The 25,793-nt window shown below is 39.2% G+C and overlaps 2 protein-coding genes across 6 annotated transcripts in view; both read right to left on the bottom strand.

Annotated features, from left to right (window-relative positions):
* USP34 (ubiquitin specific peptidase 34) overlaps window positions 1-14,551 on the bottom strand; it is a 276,477-nt gene extending 261,926 nt beyond the window's left edge. For 2 of the 4 annotated variants that reach the window (XM_053589537.1, XM_053589535.1), the window contains exon 1: window positions 14,348-14,549. In XM_053589537.1, the coding sequence (XP_053445512.1) occupies window positions 14,348-14,459 (112 nt within the window). In that variant the 5' untranslated portion in view covers window positions 14,460-14,549. Of the gene's footprint in view, window positions 1-13,987 lie in introns of all 4 variants that reach the window. The other 2 variants (XM_053589538.1, XM_053589536.1) reach the window with 2 other exon arrangements.
* A 5,536-nt stretch (window positions 14,552-20,087) lies between these two features.
* XPO1 (exportin 1) overlaps window positions 20,088-25,793 on the bottom strand; it is a 48,204-nt gene continuing 42,498 nt past the window's right edge. For both annotated transcript variants that reach the window (XM_053589540.1, XM_053589541.1), the window contains 6 exons: window positions 24,921-25,115; window positions 23,349-23,517; window positions 22,686-22,820; window positions 22,447-22,606; window positions 22,274-22,370; window positions 20,088-21,132 (listed from right to left, as the gene is read on the bottom strand). In XM_053589540.1, coding sequence (XP_053445515.1) covers window positions 20,986-21,132; window positions 22,274-22,370; window positions 22,447-22,606; window positions 22,686-22,820; window positions 23,349-23,517; window positions 24,921-25,115 — 903 coding nt within the window. In that variant the 3' untranslated portion in view covers window positions 20,088-20,985. The remainder of the gene's footprint in view (window positions 21,133-22,273; window positions 22,371-22,446; window positions 22,607-22,685; window positions 22,821-23,348; window positions 23,518-24,920; window positions 25,116-25,793) is intronic.

Consider the following 25,793-nt stretch of genomic DNA (forward strand, 5'->3'; position numbering starts at 1 on the left):
ACATCTGCACTTATGATAAAAGGATTTCTTTTAAAAAATCTTTCTTTCAGTAGACTGTTTGTCGCACTTCAATTTACAATCGCCAAAATGTGGAAACAGCCTAAATGCCCACCACCCCAGGAATGGACTAACAAGCTGTGGTTTACATATAACAAGGAATACTATTCAGCCACTAAAAAAGATGGAGACTTTACATCTTTTGTATTAACCTGGATGGAGGTGGAACACATCCTTCTTAGTAAAGCAACACAAGAATGAGCAAGAATCTAATGTACTCAATTCTAATATGAAGGCAGTAGATGAGCTAACAGAAGTGGGGGAGGGGAATGAGCAAGTGGGGAGAGAAGAGGGAAGAGGATGGGGAGTCAGGGTATGGCACACCTCTTGGGGGCAGGACACAACTATAAGAGGGATTTTCATCTAACAAATGTAATCAGTGTAACCTAATTCTATGTACCCTCAATGAATCTCAAACAATAAATTTAAAAAACACACAGGAAACACTAGTCAGATATGTCATATTCAAAAGACAAAAAGTAGACAGCCATTAAATTCTACTCTCGGATACAAAGAGATACGAGATGCTGAGAGTGGTAGCTGGCACCCTGGCATTTTGGGAAGCTGAGGAAGGAGGATCACTTGAGCCTAAGAGTTTGGGGTTACAGTGAGCTATGATCATGTCACTGAACACCAGCATGGGTAAGAGACAGTATTTTTTTTTTTTTTTTGAGAGAGGGTTTTCAAGCTTATTTACAAATCAACCACAGTCCCCCCTCCCCATCCTCAGTTTTACTTTCTGTGGTTTCATTAACCTACAGTCAACCATGGTCCAAAACAATTCATAAATTTTAAATTATATGCTGCTCTGAGTAGTGTGATGAAATCATGAACTGCCCCACATGAGAATCATTCTTCTGTCCAGTATAGCTACGCCATGTATGCTGCCCACCCATTAGTCACTTAGTAGCTATACTGGTTATCAGATCAATTGCTCAATACTGCAGTGCTTTTGTTCAAGTGACCATTATTTTACTTAAAAATGGTCCAAAAGCACAAGAATAGTAATACTGACAATTCAGGTATGCCAAAGAGAAGCTTCCTTTAAGTGAAAAGGTGAAAGCTCTCAAAATAGTAAGAAAAAATACAGTGTATATAGAGTCAATTAATTACTATCTGCATTTTCAGGTATCCATTGGAGATCTTAGAATGAATGTATCCCCCATGGATAAGGGGAGACTGCTCCACATGCTTTCCTCCTCAAAAAATAATCCTCCATAGAACTCTTAATTTATAAAATAGGGTTTTTGCTTGTTTCTTCCTTTTCTGTTTTTTTTTTTTTGTTGTTGTTGTTGTTTTTAAGAGAGAGAGTCTGTCACCGAAATTGGAGTGCAGTGGCAAGGTCACAGCTTGCTATAAACTGGAACTCCTGGACTCAAGTGATACTCCCCTCTCAGCCTCCCAAGAAGCTGGGACTAGAGCCACACACCATCACATGCCCAACTCATTTATTTTTTAATTTTTTGCAGAGACAGGTGTCTTTCTGTTGCCCAGGCTGGGTTTGAACTCCTGGCCTCAGGTGATCCTCCCGCCTCAGCCTCCCAAATTGCTGATATTTCAGGCATGAGCCACTATGCCTGGCCAAGCTTTCAATTTTGACACAAGGGAAGAGATTTCTAATCCCCCTCACTCTCTTGAAATAGGGACAATCTCATCTTAAACAGTTTGTAAACCATGATCATTAATGAAAGATCATTAATGAAAATCTTTTTTTTTTTTGTAGTTTTTGGCCAGGGCTGGGCTTGAATCTGCCACCTCCAACACAAGGGGCCGGCGCCCTACTCCTCTGAGCCATAAGCGCTACCCTATTAATGAAAATCTTGAAGAGGAAAGAAGGATAAAATCCCATGGCATGCCACCAGTCACTTCCTCCAGGTTTTTTTTAATTTCACTATTCCCCACAGGATAGCATCAGATTCTGTCAAGCGCCCTGATATAATAAAAATGTCACATCTACAGTGACTATTCCATGTTTTGCCACACTGGTTCCTCAATCAAAGAAGAAAATGTAACTTAAATTACTTACTAGTTCCATAATGACCCTTTATTAAACTTTTATTCTTTCCTAAGTTATTATTTAATAGTGGCAAATTTATCTTGAAGTTCTCAAAATGAGGGAAGAAAAAAACCAACTTTAAACAATATTTGCCAATTTCTGGAGGAAGCTTCATAATCATACATGACAATAAGCTCTATCATGTTCACAGGATATAACCTGCCCTAAATGGAAGATTTTAGAACACTACTTGCAATCCCTCTTTATTTCCTCACCAATCTAGAGATTAGATTCCTTAATATATGATTTATCTTTTTAGTTTAGGAACTCCCCTTTCAAAGGAAAAAGAAAACAAAATACCATTTAGAATGAAACAACATTCTGCTGGCCCCATTCTATACCAAGCAGTGGATCTATTGTCTCTCTACAGTCACGCACCATACAACTGCTTCTGTAAACTACAGACTACATATTATGATAGTGGTCCCGTAAGATTATAAGATAGTATTTTTATTGCACTTTTTCTATGTTTAGATACTATTCCTCTACTACTGTGTTATAACTGCCTATGGTATTCAGCACAGTAACATGCTATACAGGTTTATAGCCTGTGAGGAAGAAACTATCCAGGGGTGTCCAACCTATGGCTTGCAGACCACATGCCGATTATTTGAGGACTACAGTGTTTTCTCTGGTATCATATATGGCAAAAAGTATGCATGGAGCTTTTGGTTTTTCCTCATCAGCTTTCATTATTGTTTGTGCATTTAATGTGTGGCCCAAGGCAACCCTTATTCTTCCAATTTTCAGCAGACAAGAAGAAAGGTTGGGTACCCCTGGTGTGCAATATAGCCTGGGTAGTAGGCTATACCACCAATGTTTGTGTAAGGATGTTCACAAAGGATGATATCACCCAACAATGCTTTTCTCAGAAGATATCCTAATTGTTAAGCAACACATAATTATTGTCTTAACATTTTTCTTGTCTCAGTTTATTCCTTTAGTAGGAGCTTCAGTGCTCCCACTTCTCACTCCTCTACATTCCTAGTTAAATGAGCTTGTCTCAACAATCAGTATACATTAATGACATCAAAGTTAATAGTTAGTCCTTGCCAGGGCAACCAGATAAATTAAAGCCTTGAACAGAAGACCTGAAACTGTAAGAATACTACAAGAAAACTTGAGGAACACAGGGCTGGACATTGGTCTAGCCAATGAATTCATGACAAAGACTTTACAAACACAGGCAACAAAAGCAAAATAAATGAATGTGACCTAATAAAACGACAAAGCTTCTGTACAACAAAAGAAATAATCAATAAACAACCTCCAAAATGGGAGAAAATATCTGCAACATCATTAGTATAGTCTCTACAGAAAACAGTTTGGAGATTTCTCAAAAAACTAAAAATGGAACTACCATACAACCTAGCAATCTCACTATTGGGTATCTACACAAAAGAAAAGAAATCAATATATAAAAAAGATACCTGCACTCATGTTTATTGCAGCACTATTTACAATAGCAAAGATACGAAATCAACTTAAGTGCCCATCAACAAAGGATTGGATGTCAAAAATGTGGTATGATACATACACACCATGGAATACTATTCAGCCATGAAAAACAATGAAATCCTTTTGCAGCACCACAGATGGAACCAAAGGCCATTATCTTAAGTGAGACAACTCAGACACAGAAAGAAATACTGTATGTTCTCCCTTACAAGTGAAAGCTAAATAATATGCACATGGAAGAAGATCGAGGTATGATGGACAATGGAGAAGCAGAAGGGTGGTGGGGTAGAAGGAAAGTAAATGATGGGAGGCTGCTGTCTTGGTACAATATGCTTTCCACCAGTGATGGATGCTACACAGGAGGCCCTAACTTCACCACCATATAATACATCCGTATAGCCAAGTTGCACTTGTACTCCTGTATGTATGTACAAATAGCAAATAAATAAATAAAAAGATAAAAGGAAAAAAAAAACAGAGAAAATGGGAGCCAGGCACGGTGACTCATGCCTACAATCCCAGCACTTTGGGAGGCTGAAGGAGGATTGGTTGAGGCCAAGGGTTAAAGCCTGGGAAACACAGAACCTGTCTCCACAGAATAAAAAAATGTTTAAAAATTAGGCAGATGTGGTAGTACATGCCTGTAGTTCAGCTACTCAGGAGGCTGAGACAGGAGTATAGCTTGAACAAGTTTGAAATTACAAATAAAACCAGCGTATGGTGCCCTATGATCGCATTAATGTACACAACTATGATTTAATAAAAAGAAAAAAATCTCATAAAAAAAAGTTTGAAATTACAGTGAGCCGTGACCTCACCACTGCACTCCAGCCTGGGTGAAAGAGCAAGACCCCCCAATCTCTTTCACACAAACAAAAAAAAAGAGAAACAGAAAAAGAAAATGGAGAAAACATATGAAATTAGAAATAAAAAGTACCTCCCTGGCTTGTCTTATAGCTCTTATGTTTTTAGAACAAGCCATTGACCTAGAAGTAAAAAAATGAACACTTTTACGACACACATTGGGAAGCCAAGGTGGGAGGATCACCTGAGGCCAACTATCTGTGACCATTCTGAGGAACATAGCAAGACAGCAAGTCTACAAAAAAATTAAAAATATTAGCTAAGTGTCCACATCTGTAGTCCCAGTTACTCAGGAAGCTGACACACAAGGACTGTCCAAGCCCAGGACAATACCCTGCCCTAACCCCTACCGAACAACAACAACAAAAAAACACTATAAAACCTCTATGCTAATGCTCTGATGATTTGAGGACTTCTTTTTTTAAAGGTTTGCATTTTTTAGTTAGACACCGTTATTTTTTAAGCTTTATCTTATGGCCAGATTTCCTTTCAGAAATGCTATATGATATTGTACCCTCAATGAATCCCCAACAATAAAAATAAATAAATAAAAGAAATAAAAAATAAAGAAATGCTATATGAGCTCCTCAGCAATCTGACATCAAAGACTTTATTCATGGTGTTAATCAATCATACAACTTTAAACTAAATGTCCCCCAACACAGATCTGTTAAGTTATAGTATGAACAAACAATGGTGAACTATATTGAAGCAAAGCTATTAACAATTATAATGCATGTGCATAATGGCATGGAAAGATGCCTGTATCTTATTAATAAAAATATAGAGTAAAGCAAAGTCATTAGTTTATTTACAGAAAATGTGCAGGAGAAAACAGAAACAAATGCCCGCATAGATGTTTTATCAAAACATGATTTCTTTAGCATGTAGAAATCACAAACTCCTAATTTTCTTACCATTTTACTGCTTGACTTTCTTCTAAAAGCAAAAAAGGCAGGTACCTTTTTTAGAATGAGAAACAGCATTCTTTGGAAAAAGACTAATCACCATGCTAGAGGTCAATGATAGGGATTCTTAAGTTTTCCCTGTCACTAAACACTACAGATGACACCTGCCCAACACATTCCTTATAATCAAGATTGATTATAAATACTCATAGCTAAAAATTACACCAAACCTTATTTCAATAACAGAAGCTCATTAAGAGACAAATTCAAAATTAAAATTCTTTTGGCTGCACAAACTCAAATGGTACGTATGGGGAACAGCTCAAAAGGAACACCAGCCTCAGTAATAGAAAGCCTGTGATGTGCTCTCTTCCATCTCCTTATGAAGCTTCAATCTCTACTATTTCTACCCATCTGCTCTAAGTCTCTTTTCAAGCAGCCTCTTCCACTTAATGTTTCTGTTCCCCTACAACAATTTGTCAAAGAGCTCATTCTAGTTTAGCTGCTCGCAGCCAAATGGATTTTTAGTTCAAATATTCTAACAGGAAAAATCCAACTGAACAACAACAGCCCACCAAGCAATGGCTGCTATTAAAGTCTTTCAAGGGATATAAGCAAGATAGTCTAGAAGCAGCTATGGCAAGACCAGGAAAGGAAATTTGTCTTCTGCTGCAGTAAATAAAGTGCAAGAGAAGGCTAGGTTTATACTACATGTAATCTCAATTGACTGAGAAGTACTTTGGAAATTATTTTCATTTTATTTATTTATTTTGAGACAGAGTCTCACTTTGTCGCCCTTGGTAGAGTACCATGGCATCATATCTCACAGCAACCTCAAGCTCTTGGGCTCAAGTGATTCTCTTGAGTCCTCAGCCTCCCAAGTATATGGGACTACAGGAGCCCACCACAAAGCCTGGCTATTTTTAGAGGTGGAGTCTCACTCTAGCTCAGGCTGGTATTTTTAATTTCTATAGACTATGGGAGAAGTATAAAATTAACAGCTGTTAATCACATTAAAAGGCAAAAAGTCCAATTATTTTCCTAGCATATAAAATATAAAGCCCCAAATAAAAGTAACTTAAGCAAATTACATCCTATAGACCCAAATCTCACCCCCTATGTGTAAATAACTAATTTTTGTCTTTTTACATTGCCTACTTAGTAATTTAGATCATAATTGGCTAGAGTGGACATTTTTAAGCATATACCCATTGGTTTATGAATGAGGTGATAAAAACCAATGTACATGATATAATCTGCAGCTGAAGCACATTTCGTCTCAACACACTCATTTCTAAACACTACTATCCATAGGCCCAAGAACAATGATTTACATAGGCAATCACATTCTTCAATGATACAATTTTCTATTAAATAAAATATTTACTAAGTACCTACTATCTAAAAGATGCTGTATTAGGACCCAGAAAAGCAAGAATAAAACATGGCTCCTAACTTTCATGATCTCACCATCTAGCAGAGGAAGCTAATATTCATTTTTTTTTTTAATGGGCAGGGATTCTAACATAAGAAGAAATTCTAACTAAAGAGTATAAGCAGAGGCCCCAGGGATGGTGGCCCAGGCCTATAATCCAACGCTCTGAGAAGCTGAGGAAGGAGGATGGCTTGAGCCCAGGAATTCAAGGTTACAGTGAGCTGTTCCACTATACTCCAACCTGGACAACAAAGCAAGACCCTGTCTCGAAAAAAAAAAAAAGGAAAAGCTGTATAAGCCATTTGAAGAGAGGTTGAAAGAGTTTTGGGAAAGTGTCACAAAAAAAGTGATAAGTGGGTATAGGAAGATAAGTCTGGGCCCACCTGACCCATGATATATACACAAGACTATAAACAGTTAGTACTTTATTCTTCGGACAATATAGAATTTTGTTGACAATATAATCAAGTAACAAGGTAACATGTTAATCATACACTGTGTTTTAGACAGACAACTGTGAAGCTGTGTAATAGTTTTAAAAAAATTTAAACCTCTAATTGAAAACACTAAAATAAACGGGCAGAGAGAAAAACAAACAAAAAATAATGTAAAGAATATGACAAAATGTTGATAATAAGTGAACGGCTCTGGAATAATTGATTAAATAGGAATCACAAATAGTCAATAAAAACATGAATGATTAAACTTACTGATAATTGGTTATTACATTTTTTGCCAAAAGCACTTTTTATTTTTTTTTTAAGAGATGGGGCTTTGTTATATTGCTCAGACTAGCCTTGAATTCTTGGGCTCAAGTGATTCCTCCTGCCTCAGTCTCCTGAATAGCTGAGATTACAGGCATGTGTCACTGAGCCAGCTAAAATAACACTTTTTAAAGGATAGTATTTAGCACAAGTAAGAATCTCCAAGTTACACAGACAGGACAAAGAGAATGGAAATCCTTTCCAGAAAGAAAATAGACGATATGAAGAGACTAAAAACTGTTTTATCTTTTTTGACATAGTAAACACACTTACGACATCTATCTCAAAGAACCAGGGACATAATAAAAAGATTTACAAACAAGGATATTCATCTCAGACTTGGCACCTGTGGCTCAAGCGGCTAAGGTGCCAACCACGTACACCTGGGCTGTCAGGTTTGAATCCAGCCTGGGCCCGCCAAACAGTAGTGACGGCTACAACCAAAAAATAGCCGGGCATTGTGGTGGGCACCTGTAGTCCCAGCTACTTGGGAGTCGGAGGCAGGAGAATTGCTTGAGCCCAGGAGCTGGAGGTTGCTGTGACCTGTGATGCCACAGCACTCCACCCAGAGTGACAGCTTGAGGCTCTGTCTCAAAAAAAAAAAAAAAAAAAAAAAGTTCATCTGCAGCATTATTCATAATACATGAGAGAAATGGAAACACAATAGGAAAATATTAAATTTTATATAAAATGGAACATTATAAACATGTTTTCAAAAGTTAATAAAGGAAATGATCAAGCATAATGTTAGATGAAACAAACTAGATAAACTACATATATCTCAATTTTAAATGTGTACAAAAAATGGAAAACATTTAAAAATACCAACAAGAGTCATCACTGGGTGGTTAGATTATGGGTGATCTAAACTTGGATACTTTTCAGTTCATCTATAATGAGAATTCATAACTTTACAATCAAGAGGAAAAAATGAAAATCAAAGAAAAAGAAAATTAGCACAGCCTATTAGGTTATGGTGTGTCATACACTTGGTCAAGACATTACTGACCAATTGTTTACTTCTCTTTCCAAAAATGCAAAAGTTCTTAAAAATGTCAATCTACATAATACCTAAAAACAGATATATAGATATTATTATTATTAAACATATAAGAAACATAAACCTATTTTATGGATGCAGTGGTAAAAGTAGTTATCAATAGTTATTAGAGACAATACACATCGCCTACATGTTTATCTACTGTACTTTTATAGTGTTTTATGGATTATAAATAATTTTACAAAATATTTGGTTGAAATTCTTAATACTATTATCTTTGAAAGCTAGTTTCTCAAATGTTATTTGGTTTTTTTAAGTCAGAGGATATACACTTAGCAAAATTAATTAACAGGGTAACAAGACATAGTTTTGGACTTAGGTATTGCAGTAAACTCAAATTTTCCAATTTTAAGAATCCATTCAAATTCTAAATGTCCACAAAAAAGTTGTATTATTGATTTAATGCCTATTATGCTTATAATATCTAAGAAACCCTGGAAATATGTAGTTTATTATTGGACTCAATGCAGAGTAACCTAACAATATTAGGAAAGATTTTCAATCGGCTGCATTTACCACTACTTTTGAATTCCTACTACAACTACCACAGAATTTTTCAAGATACATTAAAACCTGATAATTTTTTTACTTTGTCAACCCAACAGTATACTCATAACAACATTTTCCATTGAAATAGATCACAAAATTTACACAGCATAGCATGACCATTAATATCATGGGCTTTTAGCCTGATCTGGAATTAAGTCCTATTCAAATCCATGGAATATATAGTCACATGACCCTAAGCAAGTCATGTAAACTCCATACCCTGGTTATGTTCTCTCTGAAAAGGCTGATAGAGTACCTACCTCAAGAACGCATTAAATAATTTATTTACGCATACAGAGTGCCTAGGAAAGTACCCAACACTCAACAGCTCAATGAAGTATTCTGCTGTAAAAATAAAACATAATTATTCTGCAAATACTGATACCAGATTAGCTGAGTTCTACCTTAGAATTGATAAGCAGGAGGCAAGTAATCTCTAGAAAACTATCCTTTCTGAAGTTTAGTTTTTAAAATTGTAAGACGTGCTCCTGCCTATCCCAAATTAATTATCCATTTTAGACAACTTTGTAAATTATAACCCACTAAACACAGAGAATAAAATCTACAACATATAAATGGCTTTAAAGATTGATAGACAGTTAAAAGCCATTTCACTCCACTCTCAAAGAAATTTACCTTACCAAGGCAAATAATGACCTCAATTTATTAGTGAGCTTGCTATGATGATGGTGGCCCAAAGCATAACTTTAGCCCTAAAACTTCTAATCAACATCCAGAAATGCTTTGAGGTATGTAACTATGAAAGCTATTATACAAAGTCAAAGGAACAGCACAAAATTTATCCTAAACTGAATGAAGTGCCACAAACTAACAGTAGCAAAAATTTACTCATATATCCAATCTTTTTTTTTTTTTAAGAGATAAGAGTCTCGCTCTATTGCCCCAGGACAGAGTACCATGGCATCAGCAAGGCACTGTTCTGCCTCAGCCTCCCAAGTAGCTGGGACTACAAGTGCCCACCACAACCCCTCACTAATTTTTCTATTTTTAGTAGCAATAAGGTCTTGCTCTTGCTCAGGCTAGTCTCCAACTTCTAAACTCAAGCAATGCTCCCACCTCAGCTTCCCAAGAGTGCTAGCATTACATTTGTGAGCTACCACGCCCAGATACATCCAAGCTTTTAAAATTTCTGATTAAAGCCAGGAATGGTGGCTCACACCTGTAATCCTAGCACTTTGGGAGGCCAAGGTAGGTGGTTTGCTTGAGCTCAGGAATTCGAGACCATCCTGACAAAGAGTGAGACCCCATCTCTACAAAGACAGAAAAACTAGCCAGGCATTGCAGTGGGTACATGTAGTCCCAGCTCCTTGGGAAGTGAGGCGAGAAGACCACTTGAGCCCATGAGGTTGCTGTAAACTACTGATGCCAGGGCACTTTACCCAAGATGACAGAGTAAGACTCTGAATCAAAAATTAATAAATAAATTTCTAATTAAAAATGAAGAATTAAAAAAAAGGAAAATGGAAAGAAAGCCAGGCCTAGCAACCCACACCTATAACTGAAGCAATTCAGAGACTGAGGTGGGATAACAGCATGAGGCCAGGAATACAAGACCATTCTGGGTGACACAGCCAGACCCCATTTCTAAGAAAAAAAAAAAGACTGACCAGGCATGGTGGTTCACACCTGTAATCCTAGCACTTAGAAGGCTGAAGTGGGCGGACTATCTGAACTCACAGGTTCAAGACCAGCCTGAGCCAGAGTGAAACTTCATCTTGAAAAAAAAAAAAAACAGCCCGGAGTTGCGGCAGGCGCCTGTAGTTCCAGCTACGTGGGAGGCTGAGGCAAGAGAATCGCTTAAGCCCAAGAGTTAAACATTGCTGTGAGCTATGGCACCAGGGCACTCTACCAGGGACGACAAAGTGACTCTGCCTCAAAAAAAAAAAAAAAATTCTATTGCCTGGAATACTACACAGCAAATAGAAACTCAAATATATTAGTGTTATTGGGATTGGTTATCCTAACATTAAAGTCAATTTTTTTTTTTTTGCAGTTTTTGGCCAGGGCTAGGTTTGAACCTGCCACTTCCAGTATATGGAGCCGGCACCCTACTCCTTTTAGCCACAGGCGCCGCCCTCAAATATTATTTTTAAATATAGTTTCAAGTGGTAAGATGTCTGTCAAGACTATTAAAAAAAGATGAGGGGGGGTCGTTATCATAGGCCCTTAACCTGTAGGTTAAACTGTGGGTCTGTACACCTGTGTATGTTTTGATGGTGAGTTTAAAGTTTCAGAGTCTCAGCAGGACTAGAAGTATAACTGATAATATTAATACTCTCACCAAAAAGTGACGAAGATGCTGCTGCTTATAACCTTTTGCTACCAATTTTTATTGTTAACTATACTACATTCTGCCAGATTTTAAAATAGATACGAGATACTTACCTTATTATATCTGTACATATCTGACAAAAAGGCACACTATATGTATTATGTCAACCCTTTCATTTAAAACTCAAAATCTTTAGATTACACATTTTCTGTCATGTCCAGGTAGACTTCTCATGATTTCATCAGTGTTTGTAAAATTTTACAAGAAATAGGAGTTGCACTGAGAGATGAATTTTTGGAGCACATTAGTTTAGAAATCGGAATTTCTAGATTGAGGGTAAATTTATGCTTATTTTTGTATAACTTACAGAGAAAAAAGGACAATAGATAATTACTGCAAGTGAGATTACATAAATCTACTTCGATTCAACAAGTTTTATCAAACTCCAACAACCACACTCATTATCACACTCCATCCATCACGGAGTCATGGATAAATATTCCTCTGGTGACATACAGTAATACCATCTACTATGAGGGGACTTTAGAGTCTTATGATTGGGATCCAGGAACTACACAAAGGAAAAATGAAAATCTTAAAACTACAGAAAAAAAGCAACTCAGTAGTATGATATAAACTATATATAAAACTGCTTAAGTAATTAAATAAAAAAGGAAGCAGCACTGTGAGATCAGTGTTTAAGAGGCAAATTTTAAAATGGAGCCATAAAGGAAATATTAAAAAACTATTTTTAGAGACCATTGGTTTATAAACAAATGGAAAATCCTTATTTGTTCATTAAAACAGGTTTTCTAGAGCGTCTGCAGAGTCAGATTTTGTGAACCTGGTTGAACTGTATTTCCTTCAAAGTAATAAAAGCTAAATTCTGTTTCAATTCTCCATATTGCTAACTCTCCATAAATCTATTACATTTTTAGTGCTTCTAACCAAAGTCAAGGGGTTTCCCAGGTAATCTTCAATAGGATCTTTCATTAAGATCAAGATGCAATCTCTTTTCAAAAGATAGTAAAGATTAAATTTAGTTTATTTATATACTATTTTAAAACTAATCTTTAAAATATTTAAAAATATTTTAAAATCACCAACAAAATTAGTTTTTCCTGATATGTATATTCACACTAGATAACAAACCTATTCATTCTGCAATTTGAGAATAACAAAGTCATAATCACAAAACTTATATATGCAATACAAAATATAGTTTACTAAGTACTGCAGACTTATGTTTATCGTATCATGAACCATTTGCACAGAAATAAAAATACCCCAACATACAGTCTTAAAATTCTCGGAAAATTTAGGATGACACAAAATTGGAAAGTACAGTTGGAATACCTGCAAAAGCCTACTATCAGCTGTCAGGAAGGAAATAACAGAGTTGAAAGTAAATTAGAACTCTTCTACATTTATTATTGCCTTTGGTCATTAAAGTGAAATTCAAACAAATAAAGTAAAATTCAAACAAACAGGACAGTAGATTTTATGAGTCCGCTGTTTTAATGAATTGTTAGGAAATAGGTAGTTTGGAAGTCTGTTGAAGTATCACACACAGAATACAAATTCAAAACCCGAACAAACTGTTAATAAATGAGCTTTTTTCTCAAGCATGGAGTTTTTGTAAATTGATCGTTTCATCTAACTCACCTCTTTCGACTAGGCCTTGGGGCCCAGAAGTAGTTGACTTGCAATGTATCTTATTCCTTTAAGCTGAATTATCTTGCCACAGTTGGGAATAAGATAAAAAAGAACAGCCAGAAAAGAGCAACGCACCCTCTCTAATAATAAAAAGTATAAGGAAAAAAGCCTTTCATTCCAGGAGATAGGCCATGACTATCCCGGGATGCTATCTGTTGTACAGGGCTCTCCTTACAGAATTTACCATTAAAACGACGCATAGTACACTAAGAGGAAACATCATTAACAAATTTATTTTAAAAACAGGTATGACGGTTCCAATTATCACTATCACAGTTCATTTTCAGCTACTTAAGGTCTGGCGAAAGGATTTAATACACCCACACACCCCCAAGGGAGAGAAAAACCACCACCTTGTTCCTAGGGAATTTAATGAAAATTAGCAGGTAAGAGAGGCCTCGGCAGCAGGCTGAAAATAAAAGAGGGCGGCTGGAGGGTTTGAACTGCAGAGGAAAGCCTGGTCCTCCGACCCCACCTCCCTTCACCTTCCCAGCAGGACGAAGGAGGCGAAGACGGCAAGGGACTCATTTAGTGCCTTCGTTAATTGACACCTGTAATGAGGAAACTTTCCGAGAGCCTACAGCGCTGGGGCCGAGCCTGGCCAGAGATCCGCCGCGGCCGCCTCCCGGGCGCCCAGGTAACCGGGCTGGGCTGGGCCCAAGGCGCCGCGGCGGCCGCGCCACCGCGCACCTTCCCGGGACGCCAGGCCCGCACGCCGCCGGGCCCGGCCGTCGCCTCCCGCAGGCCGTGGCAGCCCAGGAAGACCGGAGAGCGGCGCGGGGACCCCAAACCGTGCACCCCGACAGGCCGCCGCTGCGGCTACTTACTTTCATTTAACACCTCCACCAGGTCTGCGCAGTTCTCGCACATTGTTCGGCCGCCGCCCCCCCCCTCCCCCGCTTCGGATCGCACGGACTGATCCCGACCGGCGGGGGGAGGGGAGAGAGGCGGAGGAGGGGGCCGGCCGGCGGGGCGGGGAGGCGGCAGGGACCGGGCGGGGAGCAGGAGAATGGGGGAGGGGGCCGGCGGTCCCCGGAGCGGGCGGGGGAGAGAAGGGGGGCGAGGGGAGGTACGCAGGCCGGAGGGGCGCGGAGGCGCCGGCGGCGGGAAAGGGGGGGAAGGACGGGGGAGGGGAGAGGGAGGGAGGGGGCGGGTGGGGAGAGAAGCAGCAGAGTCACTTCACCGACCAGACGCCGCGGCCACCGCCAACGCCGCCGCCATTTTAATAGAGCGCTCGGGCTGCGCTCGGCTCTTTCCGCCCGGGCGAAGAAGCCGACGAGAAGCGCCTCGCGCTCTCATTCCTCCGCCTCCCTCCCTCTCTTCTCCTCCCGCCCTCCCGCCTCTCCCTCTGCACACACGCCGCACGCTCCACACCCCGCCGTGGTCGGCTCGCCGCCCTCCCTTTCCTCTTCCGTCCGGCCTCCCCGCCCTCGGTCCACCCCCTCCGCGCGCTCGCCCACCCCGCCCAGCCCGGATCTCTGTCAGCGGCCGGAAGGGAAACGCGAAGCCAACGCGGCCGCGGGGGGAGTCCGGGTGAGTAGGGGAAGATGGCGGCGGCACCGAGCGGGTCGCGGTTGCGCGGCATCGCTCACTGCGGCCAACTCCGCGGGCTTCGAACTCCGGCGAGCGCCGGATCACTTGCGCCGCAGTATCCTCCGCCCCTGCGCTGCTTCATTTTTCCTCTGGGCCCAGTAGGAGGAATGGGGGCTGCTTTCTGTGGTGTCCACCTCCGCGGCGCTCAGACTTTTAGGGGGTGGAAGGAGGGAGTTCGTGGGGGCGCCGGGCCCGGGCTACGCCGCAGGATAGGTTTTGCTCAGAGCCCTCTCCCCACGGGACTCGGCTTAATCAGCAGCGGTGTTTATCGCCTCTCTACGATTCTGTGAGGCTTGTCTGTCCTGGAGCTGTAAGACACCTTGATGCGCTAAGGGATGGCGGGGTAGAGAGAGTTCGCGTGGCATCTGGTTCTTACGCAAGAGGATGCGCCCATCAGCTATTCGCCTGAAATAGCATGTTATGCTTCCCAGCAGAGAGCAAGGTAACAAGGATATTAAGGTGAGGAACAAGCATGAAGAACAGCTGAAGGAAAGGGGTACACTCAGCCGAAGTTTGATTTTATGTTAACTACCTGGCGTTAGTAATATATTCCTCACATCTGCACTTACGCCTTCCTCCCTGATTTGTTTCCAAGGTGTTTACGTAGAGATGTGATCGCAGTGTCTGAAAGATAATGTTCATGGTATTCTCAAAACTGTAACCAGGCCATCTATCGAGGCCCTGTCATGATTCTCAGTAGGTTTTGCCAAGGTTCTGTCACACTCATTTCTCCATGCCAGGACCACCCTGTCTGCTGCTTGAAGTTAATGCCATAAAGCGTTTGCCCAACGTGTTTGAAATTACTGTACATGGCAGGTGATCTATTCTGCCATCATCTTTGCTTTGCCTTTCCCACAGAACTTGGGTTTTTGCAGACTTGACTTTGGATCCTGAGGCAGTCATTGTCCATCCAACATCTGTTATCACCCCTTCCTTTTCTTCCCTGCCAAAAGAACCCAAATGTTCTCAGGTGGCAGTGAGAGACCTTGATCTCAGAAAGGAATATCCCAGGGAATATTTGTGATTCGTTTAAAATCAATAATCATGGCGATCTGGTTTCTCTAGAGGTGATCATATAACTGAATTCTTGTGGATGAAGTATAAGCAGAAATCTTCAGGGTGGGTCTTATGGGAATAATTGTCCTTAATAAGGGACAAATTCAGCTGACACGCCCTTTAGCCCTTCTTTCTACCTGAAACGTGGTACACAAAGTAATACAAGATCCATTTTGTAGGTTTTTTCAATAATGAAGCCACAAATGGGGGGAAAAACAACTTAGTATTATACAGTGATAAACTGTGGATCCTTCATATGTCCTTGATATGCTAAGAAAAATACGCATTTTTCTTTTATTCTTGAGACGGTCTTCCTCTGTTGCCTGGGCACGAGTTCAGTGGTGTCATCATAGTTCACTGCAACCTCAAATTCCTGGGCTCAAGGGGTCCTCCTACCTGAGCCTCCAGAGTAGCTGAAACCACATGCTACCATGCCCCACTAATTTTAAGATTTTACAGTTATAGACCAATAGCTGGCTAATTGTTTCTGCTCTGAAAGTCTTTAAAACAAAATAGTGGTAACACACACACTTCTTGTTATGCTTAAAGTAACCTAAAGGGCAGGTAGGCCAACTTCAAAGCTCAGGATGTTGTCTCTGGTGAATACAAACACTCAGTCTTGAGGTGGACTCAGAACAAAAGGATTTCTTATGAATGATTAACAATAATAGGGAAAAGAAGGTAGACAAGTATACCACTTGTGTGTGTACAAAATGGCGAAGTCTTAAGTTCTTGATCTGGAACAGTCTTAGCACTCTGGGAAACCACGGTGGGAGGATTGCTTGAGCTTCGGAGTTAGAGACCCGCCTGAGCCAAGAGCAAGACTCCATCTCTACTAAAAATAGAAAAATTACCGGCTTGGGTACTGAGGCAGGAAGACGGGTTGAGCCCAGAAGTTTGAACTTGCTGTGAGGTGTGATGATTGCATTCTCATTGACAGACAGAACTGAAATTCTGTCTCAGAAAAAAAGGTAGTTCTTAACTCCTCTGGCACATGGAATATATCTGATCTCATTCTGAATTAACCCTGACCTCTTTAGTATATTAAGACCAAAGTGTTGGGAGGCTTGGAGTCTCTTCTTGCAGTTGTAGGTGTAGGTTTTGGGTCAAGGACTAAGAATCCGTAATCAGGCTGAATCTCTAGTGTACATCCTATACAAAAAAGTGTGTTCCAGTAAAATTAGTCTTAGAAAAGAGACTTGAGAAGGCAAATTGAAGATTCTGACATTGGAGAAAATGTTTCCATGTCAGTAAACTTGGGGCAGTTTTCATAGATGTCCGAAGAGAAGTGAGCAGTGGTACTTAATGTTTAAGCATTAGATCAGTTAGAAGTAGATCAAGGAGGCCGGGCGTGGTGGCTCACTCCTGAATCCTAGCAATCTGGGAGGCCAAGGCAGGTGGATTGCTTGAGCTCAGGAGTTCATGACCAAACTGAACAAGAGTGAGACCCCAACCAAAAAAAAAAAAAACCCAGCTGGGCATTAAGGTGGGCACCTATAGTTCTACCTACGCTGAAGGTTGAAAGGCAAGTTATCACTTGAACCCAAGAGTTTGAGGTTGCTGTAAGCTATGATGCCACACCACTCTTATCGAGGGTGACTTTTTAAAGTAGGTCAAGGAAAGGACTTTAGGCACCTGTGGCGGGATAATCTATAATCCAATTTCATAGTTGCTAAAATGTTAAAGAAAATGCATCATCAGTTGAAATATCCGAATTCTTTCACAGCCATCCTGGCTGGGATTTATGTTTGTGATCCTGTCTTTCAAATAAGTGTTCAAATGATCTGCCCAATTCTCCATCTAAGTATCTAAACTAGTTCTTCACTGTTTATAATTAAGACATCTGATATGGCTCATTATTATAAGCATTTTGCTGCCAAATATTTGGGCCAGTCTATGATGAGTCTCAAGAGTGAGACCCTATCCAAAAAAAAAAAAAAAAAACAACCAGTCTCATAGACTGACCCAAATATCATTAACTTTCATCTACCTTAGATTTAATTTGCTGTCACTCTAATTTTCCCTACTTACAAATCTTGTTGCTTTAACACTCCCCCAAAAGAACCTTCAAGCAAAGGATTGAAGCCTGAATGTACCCGATAGAGCTGCCATTTTAAAAAGTTTGATGTTTCCAGTTTTATCTATGGTTTGCTTTCCTTTAATGTATTAAATTTATCTAGTCTACACTTTGAAGAAATTACTCTCTTCTTGCCTATGTAACTTTAATTACCCTTGTCATTTTAAAGACATTGTTTGGGGCATTGGTTAAACTGCCAGCTGCCAGTCATTTCTAATTCAGAGTAGTCTGTAATGCTTCCTAAGCCTAATGTTTAACACGCAAAATAATTCAAGAGTCCAGGGGCCTGTAGGACGGTTAAGACCATTCATTACCCTTTGGCCATGGTTGGAAATGTTGACAGCTATTCTTAGCTAACAGGTATTGACTTTAGGCCAGCTTCATGGCTCATGCCTGTAAATCCTACCACTCTGTGAGTTCAACCTGAGCAAGAGCAAGACCCCCATCTCTACCAAAAAAAAAAAAAAAAAGAAAGAAAAATAAGCTGGGTGTAGTGGAGTGCCCCTGAAGTCCCAGCTACTTGGGAAGCTGAGGCCATGACCACTTCAGCCCAAAGGTTTGAGGTTTCAGTGAGCTGTGATGATGCCACTACTTTAGCTTGGGTGACAGCTATAAAGTCATAAATTTCACCCCCCCATGGTCATGCTAATTCAAACAGAGCAAGTGACCTGAACTTAAAATTACTGGGTAAGAGAAGAACTCCAAAGATATTTTTAGGTAGACACCAGTAATAAACCAGTAAGCCCAAATAAGATCTGAATTCATAAAAACTGTTTTAAAGGGCTTGGTGCCCATAGCTCAGTGAGTAGGGAAGCTACACCTGTAGTCCCAGCTACTCTGGAAGCTGAGGCAGGAGAATCGCTTAAGCCCAGGAGTTTCCGGTTGCAGTGAGCTGTGACATCACAGTACTCTACCCAGGGTGACATACTGAGACTCTTGCTAAAAAAAAAAAAAAAAAAACTTTTAAAAGACTTGGCTTAGAAAATAAGTTAGGTTTTTCAGTGTTCCACTGTGGCATTTAAATTCTTACTATTTGCTGTTCTAGAATATTTTAATGTTGGCTTGGCACCTATAGCTCAAGTGGCCAGGTGCCAGCCACATGCACTGGAGCTAGCAGGTTCAAATCCAGCCCGGGCCTGCCAAACAACAGTAACTACTACAACCAAAACATAGACAGGCCTTGTGGTGGGTGCCTGTAGTCCCAGCTACTTGGGAGGCTGAGGCAAGTGAATCACTTAAGCGCAAGAGGTTGCTATGAGCTGTGACGCCACGGCACGCTATTGAGGGGACAAAGAGAGACTCTGTCTCTTAAAAAAATATTTTCATGTTAACATTATATATTCCACTAAAATGATGGCATTTTTGCCAAGGATCTAGAAAATTAAATTGTAACAGTTTGAAAGTTGCTCTATTTCCATGAACACCAACCAGGCACTCAATTAGGTTATTAGACTAGGTTTTTTAAAGGCTAGTTTAATCCTTTGGGAAGAGATTCATCCAAACTGATTTCTGTTTCATTTCCTTAGTTCTATTCCCTTTCACAAGGTTTTTGTTTTTAATCATATATCTTTTATTTCATAGGGCAGCTTAGCCACCGCACCCCCCCCCACAAAAAAGTAATTTGGTCTCTTTCTTCCCTGCCCCCTAAGTTGAGAATCCATCTTCTTGTCTGCCGTTAGATTCCTTAAGCACCTATTAAACATTTTGTCAAATTTCAGCCGTCTGCAAAGCTTTACAATGGACATTAAAAGGGGGAGAAGGCAGTCTATGCTGCCCTGGTTAGAGTGACATAGTCCTGGGCTCTAACAAACCCCCAACCCCCCCAACCACAGGCTTGTGCCAGGATACCTGAATCCTTTTTCATATTTGACAGAACTGACCTCTATATACTTCTTTCCTCTCATCTTTCTTAAAGGGATCATGCCTATGTAAAGATTTCATTTTACAGGAATACCATGAACAATATCTATAGCCATTTACATTTGTGTTCTCTCATTCTAAGCCTAATCTGTAATCCAAATCACAGAATCTTAGAAGCATGTTCATTTTATACATCTGCTACCTACTTTACAATGGCCTTAGAAATCTTGTTTGTAAACCAACAGGTATCAAACTTGATTTAAAATGTTACTACTGAATGCTTAAACACAAATAACTACTTTCATTAATACAGGAATAAGCTTGAGCCAATAAAGGGAAAATAAATGTAAACCAAGTTTATTTTGCTTTTTTAAGTAGTGTTCTTAAAGCACTACAGCTTGGTAAACAATGTAAATTAGTATAAGTCATCCATCTCAAAAGCCAGAGTAGTTTTGTTTTGTTTTTTAATGAGTTGTTAAAAAGATGCAGCCTATTCTAACAGGATAAATATTTTTAACCATTTCACTTCGAGTTAATGAAGGCTCACAAATGAGCAACACTCCTCATTGAGGAAAACAAAAAGCTGTTGTCGACAAGCGACAGCGCACACACACACAAAAACAAAAAGAACTGTGTAAAAATAACTAACTGTGTTCCCATAGTTTTTGAAGTCGCTTTACAATGGGATGATATGCACATGATCTTGCTGCAAAACTTGCCATACAGACTTGTAATACATGTAGTCTAGACAAACAATTCAGTCCAACAGGTGCTAACTTCAGACAATGCAGCACTATAAACCTTTTAACAACGCAATTTGTTTTACTCATTACCTTTTCTTCTAGACTGAAATAGACTAGAAAGAAAATGCTCCCTAATTAAAAATTGGTATTGTTTACAGGAAAAACTGTATAATTTTTTGCAATAGAATTTACAAGTATATGTTCAAATTGAATTTGCCTCCTCCCCCCAGCCCAGCCACAAAATGGGCATGAAGTAAAATTTTTAAAATGCCTTAATTTTCAACTTCATGCAAACTAAAGATGACCAAAATAAAAGCTTAAACAATGGAAGGATATTTCACAGAAAATTTCTTATACAAAAAACACATAAGAAAAAGGGCCACTAGGTGACATTTTAATTTACAAATTGGCATCATTTTGGTCGACAAATATCCACATGCTGTTTTCTTCTGCCAACAATAGTAGCAAATAAAAAAAACCAGCATGATTTCAGATTTTAATCACACATTTCTTCTGGAATTTCATGTGGATTAAGGATGCCGGGGACAGACATTTGAAGTTTATGTTTCTCTTCCTGAGCCTGTCGAAGGGCTGTTTCTCTTTCTTCCAAGAACAAATCAGATGTGTCTTCACCTGCAAACTCCTATGAAAACAAAAATTAAAACTAATCATCTTCAACTTGCCTTTGAAAAGAAAATGTAGAAACACTCATCTATAATTTAAGAGAAAGAATACAAATAATCCATCAATTAGTGGTATTTTAAACTACAGTGTGTACATAAAATAACCAGAGGTGTTGAGGGTATAGGATAAAAATGGTGCGATCCCACATGTTAAATATTTTTCATGTTTCTCCTAAGGCTAAAGACATTAGGAAATCAAGTTTAGCTATACATGTTATCCTGTGTTTATAGCTGATTACCAGGTAATCTTTACATTCTTCTCTGTATTCTAAGAAAAAATTATTTTCTGATTAGCTAACATTTTCACAGTAAAAATAAAAAAAAATTTTTACTTTTTAAGAGTCTCCCTCTAGTCGCCCCCAATATAATGCCATACCTTCAGCCTAGCTCAGAACAACCATAAACTCACAATCCTCTGCCTCAGCCTCCCAAGTAGCTGTAACTACAGCATGTAGCATCACACCTGGCTAATAAAAATTGCATTTTCAGGAAAAACATCACATAAATACACAAGTTTTGTTGTTGTTTTTTTTTAAAAAACAAGGTCTCACTTTGTTGTCCAGGCTTAAAGGAAGTAGCAAATTCACTGCAAACTTCAACTCCAGGCTCAAATAATCCTTACAAGACCAATACTTAATAGTCACAGATAAAATAATGCATCAAATACTAACGGTTTTTTTGTAACTTTTCCATTTTAATAAAATGAGATGTTAGAAGAAAGTCCCCCAAAGTATGAAGTGTTGTACAACAGCAGGAGAAACAGGTTGTATCTGCCAACTTTCACAGTTTCGTCAATTAAAAACAGATTTGACAAGGAGTATAAAATCCTAAAAGTAAACTACCAATGTTTCCTACCCACCAATTCCACGCTTTAAAAATGTCTATGTCATTCAGCCACAATTTCAATGTCCATCTAAAAATGAATTATATGAATAACAAGTTCCTTCTAATCTCACCCCCCAATAGACTAAATTTAGTTTTTCACTGTTATCACTCTATGGTTCCTTAGTAAGATTATATACCCTATTTTAAACTCCCACTCATTTTATAAATCAAGTGATCACATTTAGCCTTAATGTTCATGCAACTGCAAGTACATACCTTTATCTGTACTAGGAAATCCCTTAGATGTTCCTTGAAAGCAGGAATATCCTGATTTAAGCTGAAAAGCCCTGTCACAAAGAGCTTTACTTGAGCACTGCAAATCAAAACACAATGATTAAATAATCACTTTTATTGACAGAAAATTTTATTTTATTAAAAAGTAAACTTACTCTTGTAGGTGAGGAAATGCTGACTTAAGGAGATTAGCCACATACTCCTGAATAAACATTTGATTGTTAACTGGATTTCCAGGATTTAAAGGTGTACTTATTTTTCCTTCTTCAACCAAATTAAACATATATGCAAGAATTGATGCATGCATTGTTAAGCCTGTTGATAAAAAGAAAATTATTAACACCAAGATGTAACAACTGGAACACTTAACGTTTTAATAGATTTTAATTCTTACCAGCAGTATGTGAGGTGTCTGTCACAACAGAAAAGATATGCTGAAGAATGTCACAAAAGTAAGTTTGATAAAAACTCTGAGCTGCAGCTTCTTCTTGAGCAACATTTTGTAAAAGTGTAAAAAGAATTTGTAAGCCTGAAAGACATAGAACACCAAAAGGAAGTTACTGCAGACTGATAGTATTTGTGATTGTATTTTAGCTGTTATCAAAGATTCGGGTTCAAAGCCTGTTTTCCCCTCTTTTTGATGACTAATAATTGTAAATCAACAATACAGTAGTACAACTACAGCCAATCCCAGCCAACTGACACATAGGGTAAGTCATGACTATTTCTGAAATTTTAGCTAATTTCACATCAACTCCCAACACAGCACAACTAAGCAAAGCTTTGTATTACATAAACCAATTTATACATTAAAATAAATGCTTAGTTTACCCTTGGTGCTATAGAGTAAAAGCACATAAGGAAAAGGAACACTCACTGGTGAGGGTGCGAAACAAATTCTCTTAAAGAATGTTCTCCGTATCTTGAATTTTAGGCCCTTCTGATAATTCTGCTTATGCATTCACTCTGGAACAATTGATTAAACTGATCTATATGCAATCCATGCACTCAAGTTTATGGATTAGCAAGCAAATAAAATGACATTCTTTGCATTTACCTGTATCAGCAACATTCCTCATAGTGTGTTTGAAAGCCCAAATAATGGAATCCAAAACAAGTTTAAACTGTGCAGGTGGAATTGCTAAGAATGCTGGGAAACAGTGAGAATTTACAGCCTGAAGTAGTAAGAAAAAGTTTGTTCTGTGTTCAGGATATTCTTCAAAGTCCTAAAAAGAAGTGATGAAAGAAAGGGTTTCAATACATTAATTTTATTTGGAGGGAGGGGAAAACCAACCCTCAATTCAGTATAAATGTTTCAAGTTTTGAATGAACCCCAGAAGATATACTGCCTCCTAAAAATTAAACCTACGGAAGATGAAATTATACCCTACTACACTCATGAATTACCAAAATTAAGAAATAGAAAAGCCACCTCTGGAGGCGCCTGTGGCTCAGTGAGTAGGGCGCCGGCCCCATATACCGAGGGTGGCGGGTTCAAACCCAGCCCCGGCCAAACTGCAACAAAAAAATAGCCGGGAGTTGTGGCTGGCACCTGTAGTCCCAGCTGCTTGGGAGGCTGAGGCAAGAGAATCATGTAAGCCCAAGAGCTGGAGGTTGCCATGAGCCGTGTGACGCCACGGCACTCTACGGAGGGCAGTAAAGTGAGACTCATGTCTCTACATAAAAAAAAAAAAGAAAAGCCACCTCATTAATAGAAAACTCATAAAACCCACACAAACATCAAATTTTCCATTAACTATTATTACTACACCACTGTTTTCTTAGAAGCATATACTAGACTTTTACAATTAACAGCAGATCTGCTTTATTTTAAAAAATTGGTTATAAATGAGTTTTTTTTTAAAGAATATCTCTTATGCTGGGAATTTTCAATGCTAGGTGCTTTGGGGGAGGAGGTTCAGACAATCTCCCTGTTGCCTTGGATAGTGTGCAATGGTGTCGTCATAGCTCACTGCACCCTCAAACTCGTATGGTTCAAGGGATCCTCCTGCCTCAGCCTCCCAAGTAGCTGGGTGAATAAGCAGGCACCACAACACCCCCGGGGTAAACTTTCTATTAGTAGAGAGGGGTTCTCCTCAGGCTAGTTTGGAGCTCCTGACCTCAAACAATTTGCCTGAATTAGCCTCCTGGAGTGTTAGGATTACAGGCAGGTGTTAGTGGCCACAACTCCCTGCACTGCCAGGTGCTATATAAATGTTAAAATCTCTTTCCATATTCACTCCTTGTTCAGCTGTCAAGACAAGGGCCTCACTATGTCGCCCTGGGTAGAGTGCCTTGGCATTATAACAACCTTCAAATCTTGGGCTTAAGCGATTCTCTTGCCTCAGCCTCCCAAGTAGCTGGGACTACAGGCGCCGCCTACTTTTTAGTTATAGTTGTCATTGTTTGGCAGGCCCAGGCTGGATTCAAACCCACCAGCCCCGGTGTTATGTGGCTGGTGCCCTGGCACCAAACCCTGCATTACATTTTTTAAAAACAAAGAATTTCCCTGATCTGTATTTAAACTCCATACCTTAAAATTATGCTATACTGATAGCATTTATGCTTTTAAGAGTTAAGGATACACTGCAGAATCTGACATTATATAACTGAAATGTAAATCACATACCTTATTTATCATGTTCAATGTGCATTCAAAAACAGCATCAAATATTTGAGGTATTTCAGCTGTTATATGTCCCCCTAACTTGTTGACAATAATGGCCATAGTACTAAGCACTTCCGGTTCTCTAGCAGCTGGGACATTTCTCTGATAATCAATGAGAACTGCATCCAACAGAGGAGGAACAAAATTTTCAGCTACCTGTTGAAAAGAAACTTTTAAGTTTTAATTTTAGTTTAATTTGCTAGCTATTATAAATAACTAGGGCATTCATGTCTAAGGTTTTAGCTTGATTAACCTGCTGAAACTAGGAAAATCCTGTACTTACTCAGTTTTCCTATACTGAAACTAAGCAAAAGGAACTAGAAATCAAAATAGGTTGAGAAGAGTCACAGACAGTGTTGTTTCAAACTACTCTTACAGAACTAAGGAAAATGAGCATCAAAATTAAGTGACTGGCTCCAGTTTATTGAGGCAGGACCAGGATTCTAGGTATATTCTGTATGTAAAATGAGCAACCTAAATGCAAAAGAAGTCTCCCTAAGCATCACTGTAATTAGTTTCAGTAAAAAGAATTATTTGATAAGAGAATCAAGAATCATACCTAACCACCAGTAGACACACATTCCATGATTTTTACTGTAACGCATACTAATCGGTTAGTATACTAACAAACAGAAATAATCATTCTCAGAAAATGAATTATAACTCTCCCAGAAAGGCCATGGATTTCCATGATCATATTTTGTTTTTTGGGTTGGGTCTTCCTGTGTTGACCAGGCTGGACTTGAAGTCCTGGGTTGAAGTGATTCTCTCCCATCAGTTTCTTGAGTAGCTAGGAATCTATAAAAAATGTATGCTTATGCACATGGATAAATA

The sequence above is a fragment of the Nycticebus coucang genome, chromosome 4 (genome assembly GCF_027406575.1).
Source record: "Nycticebus coucang isolate mNycCou1 chromosome 4, mNycCou1.pri, whole genome shotgun sequence".
NCBI classification, from domain to species: domain Eukaryota; kingdom Metazoa; phylum Chordata; class Mammalia; order Primates; family Lorisidae; genus Nycticebus; species Nycticebus coucang.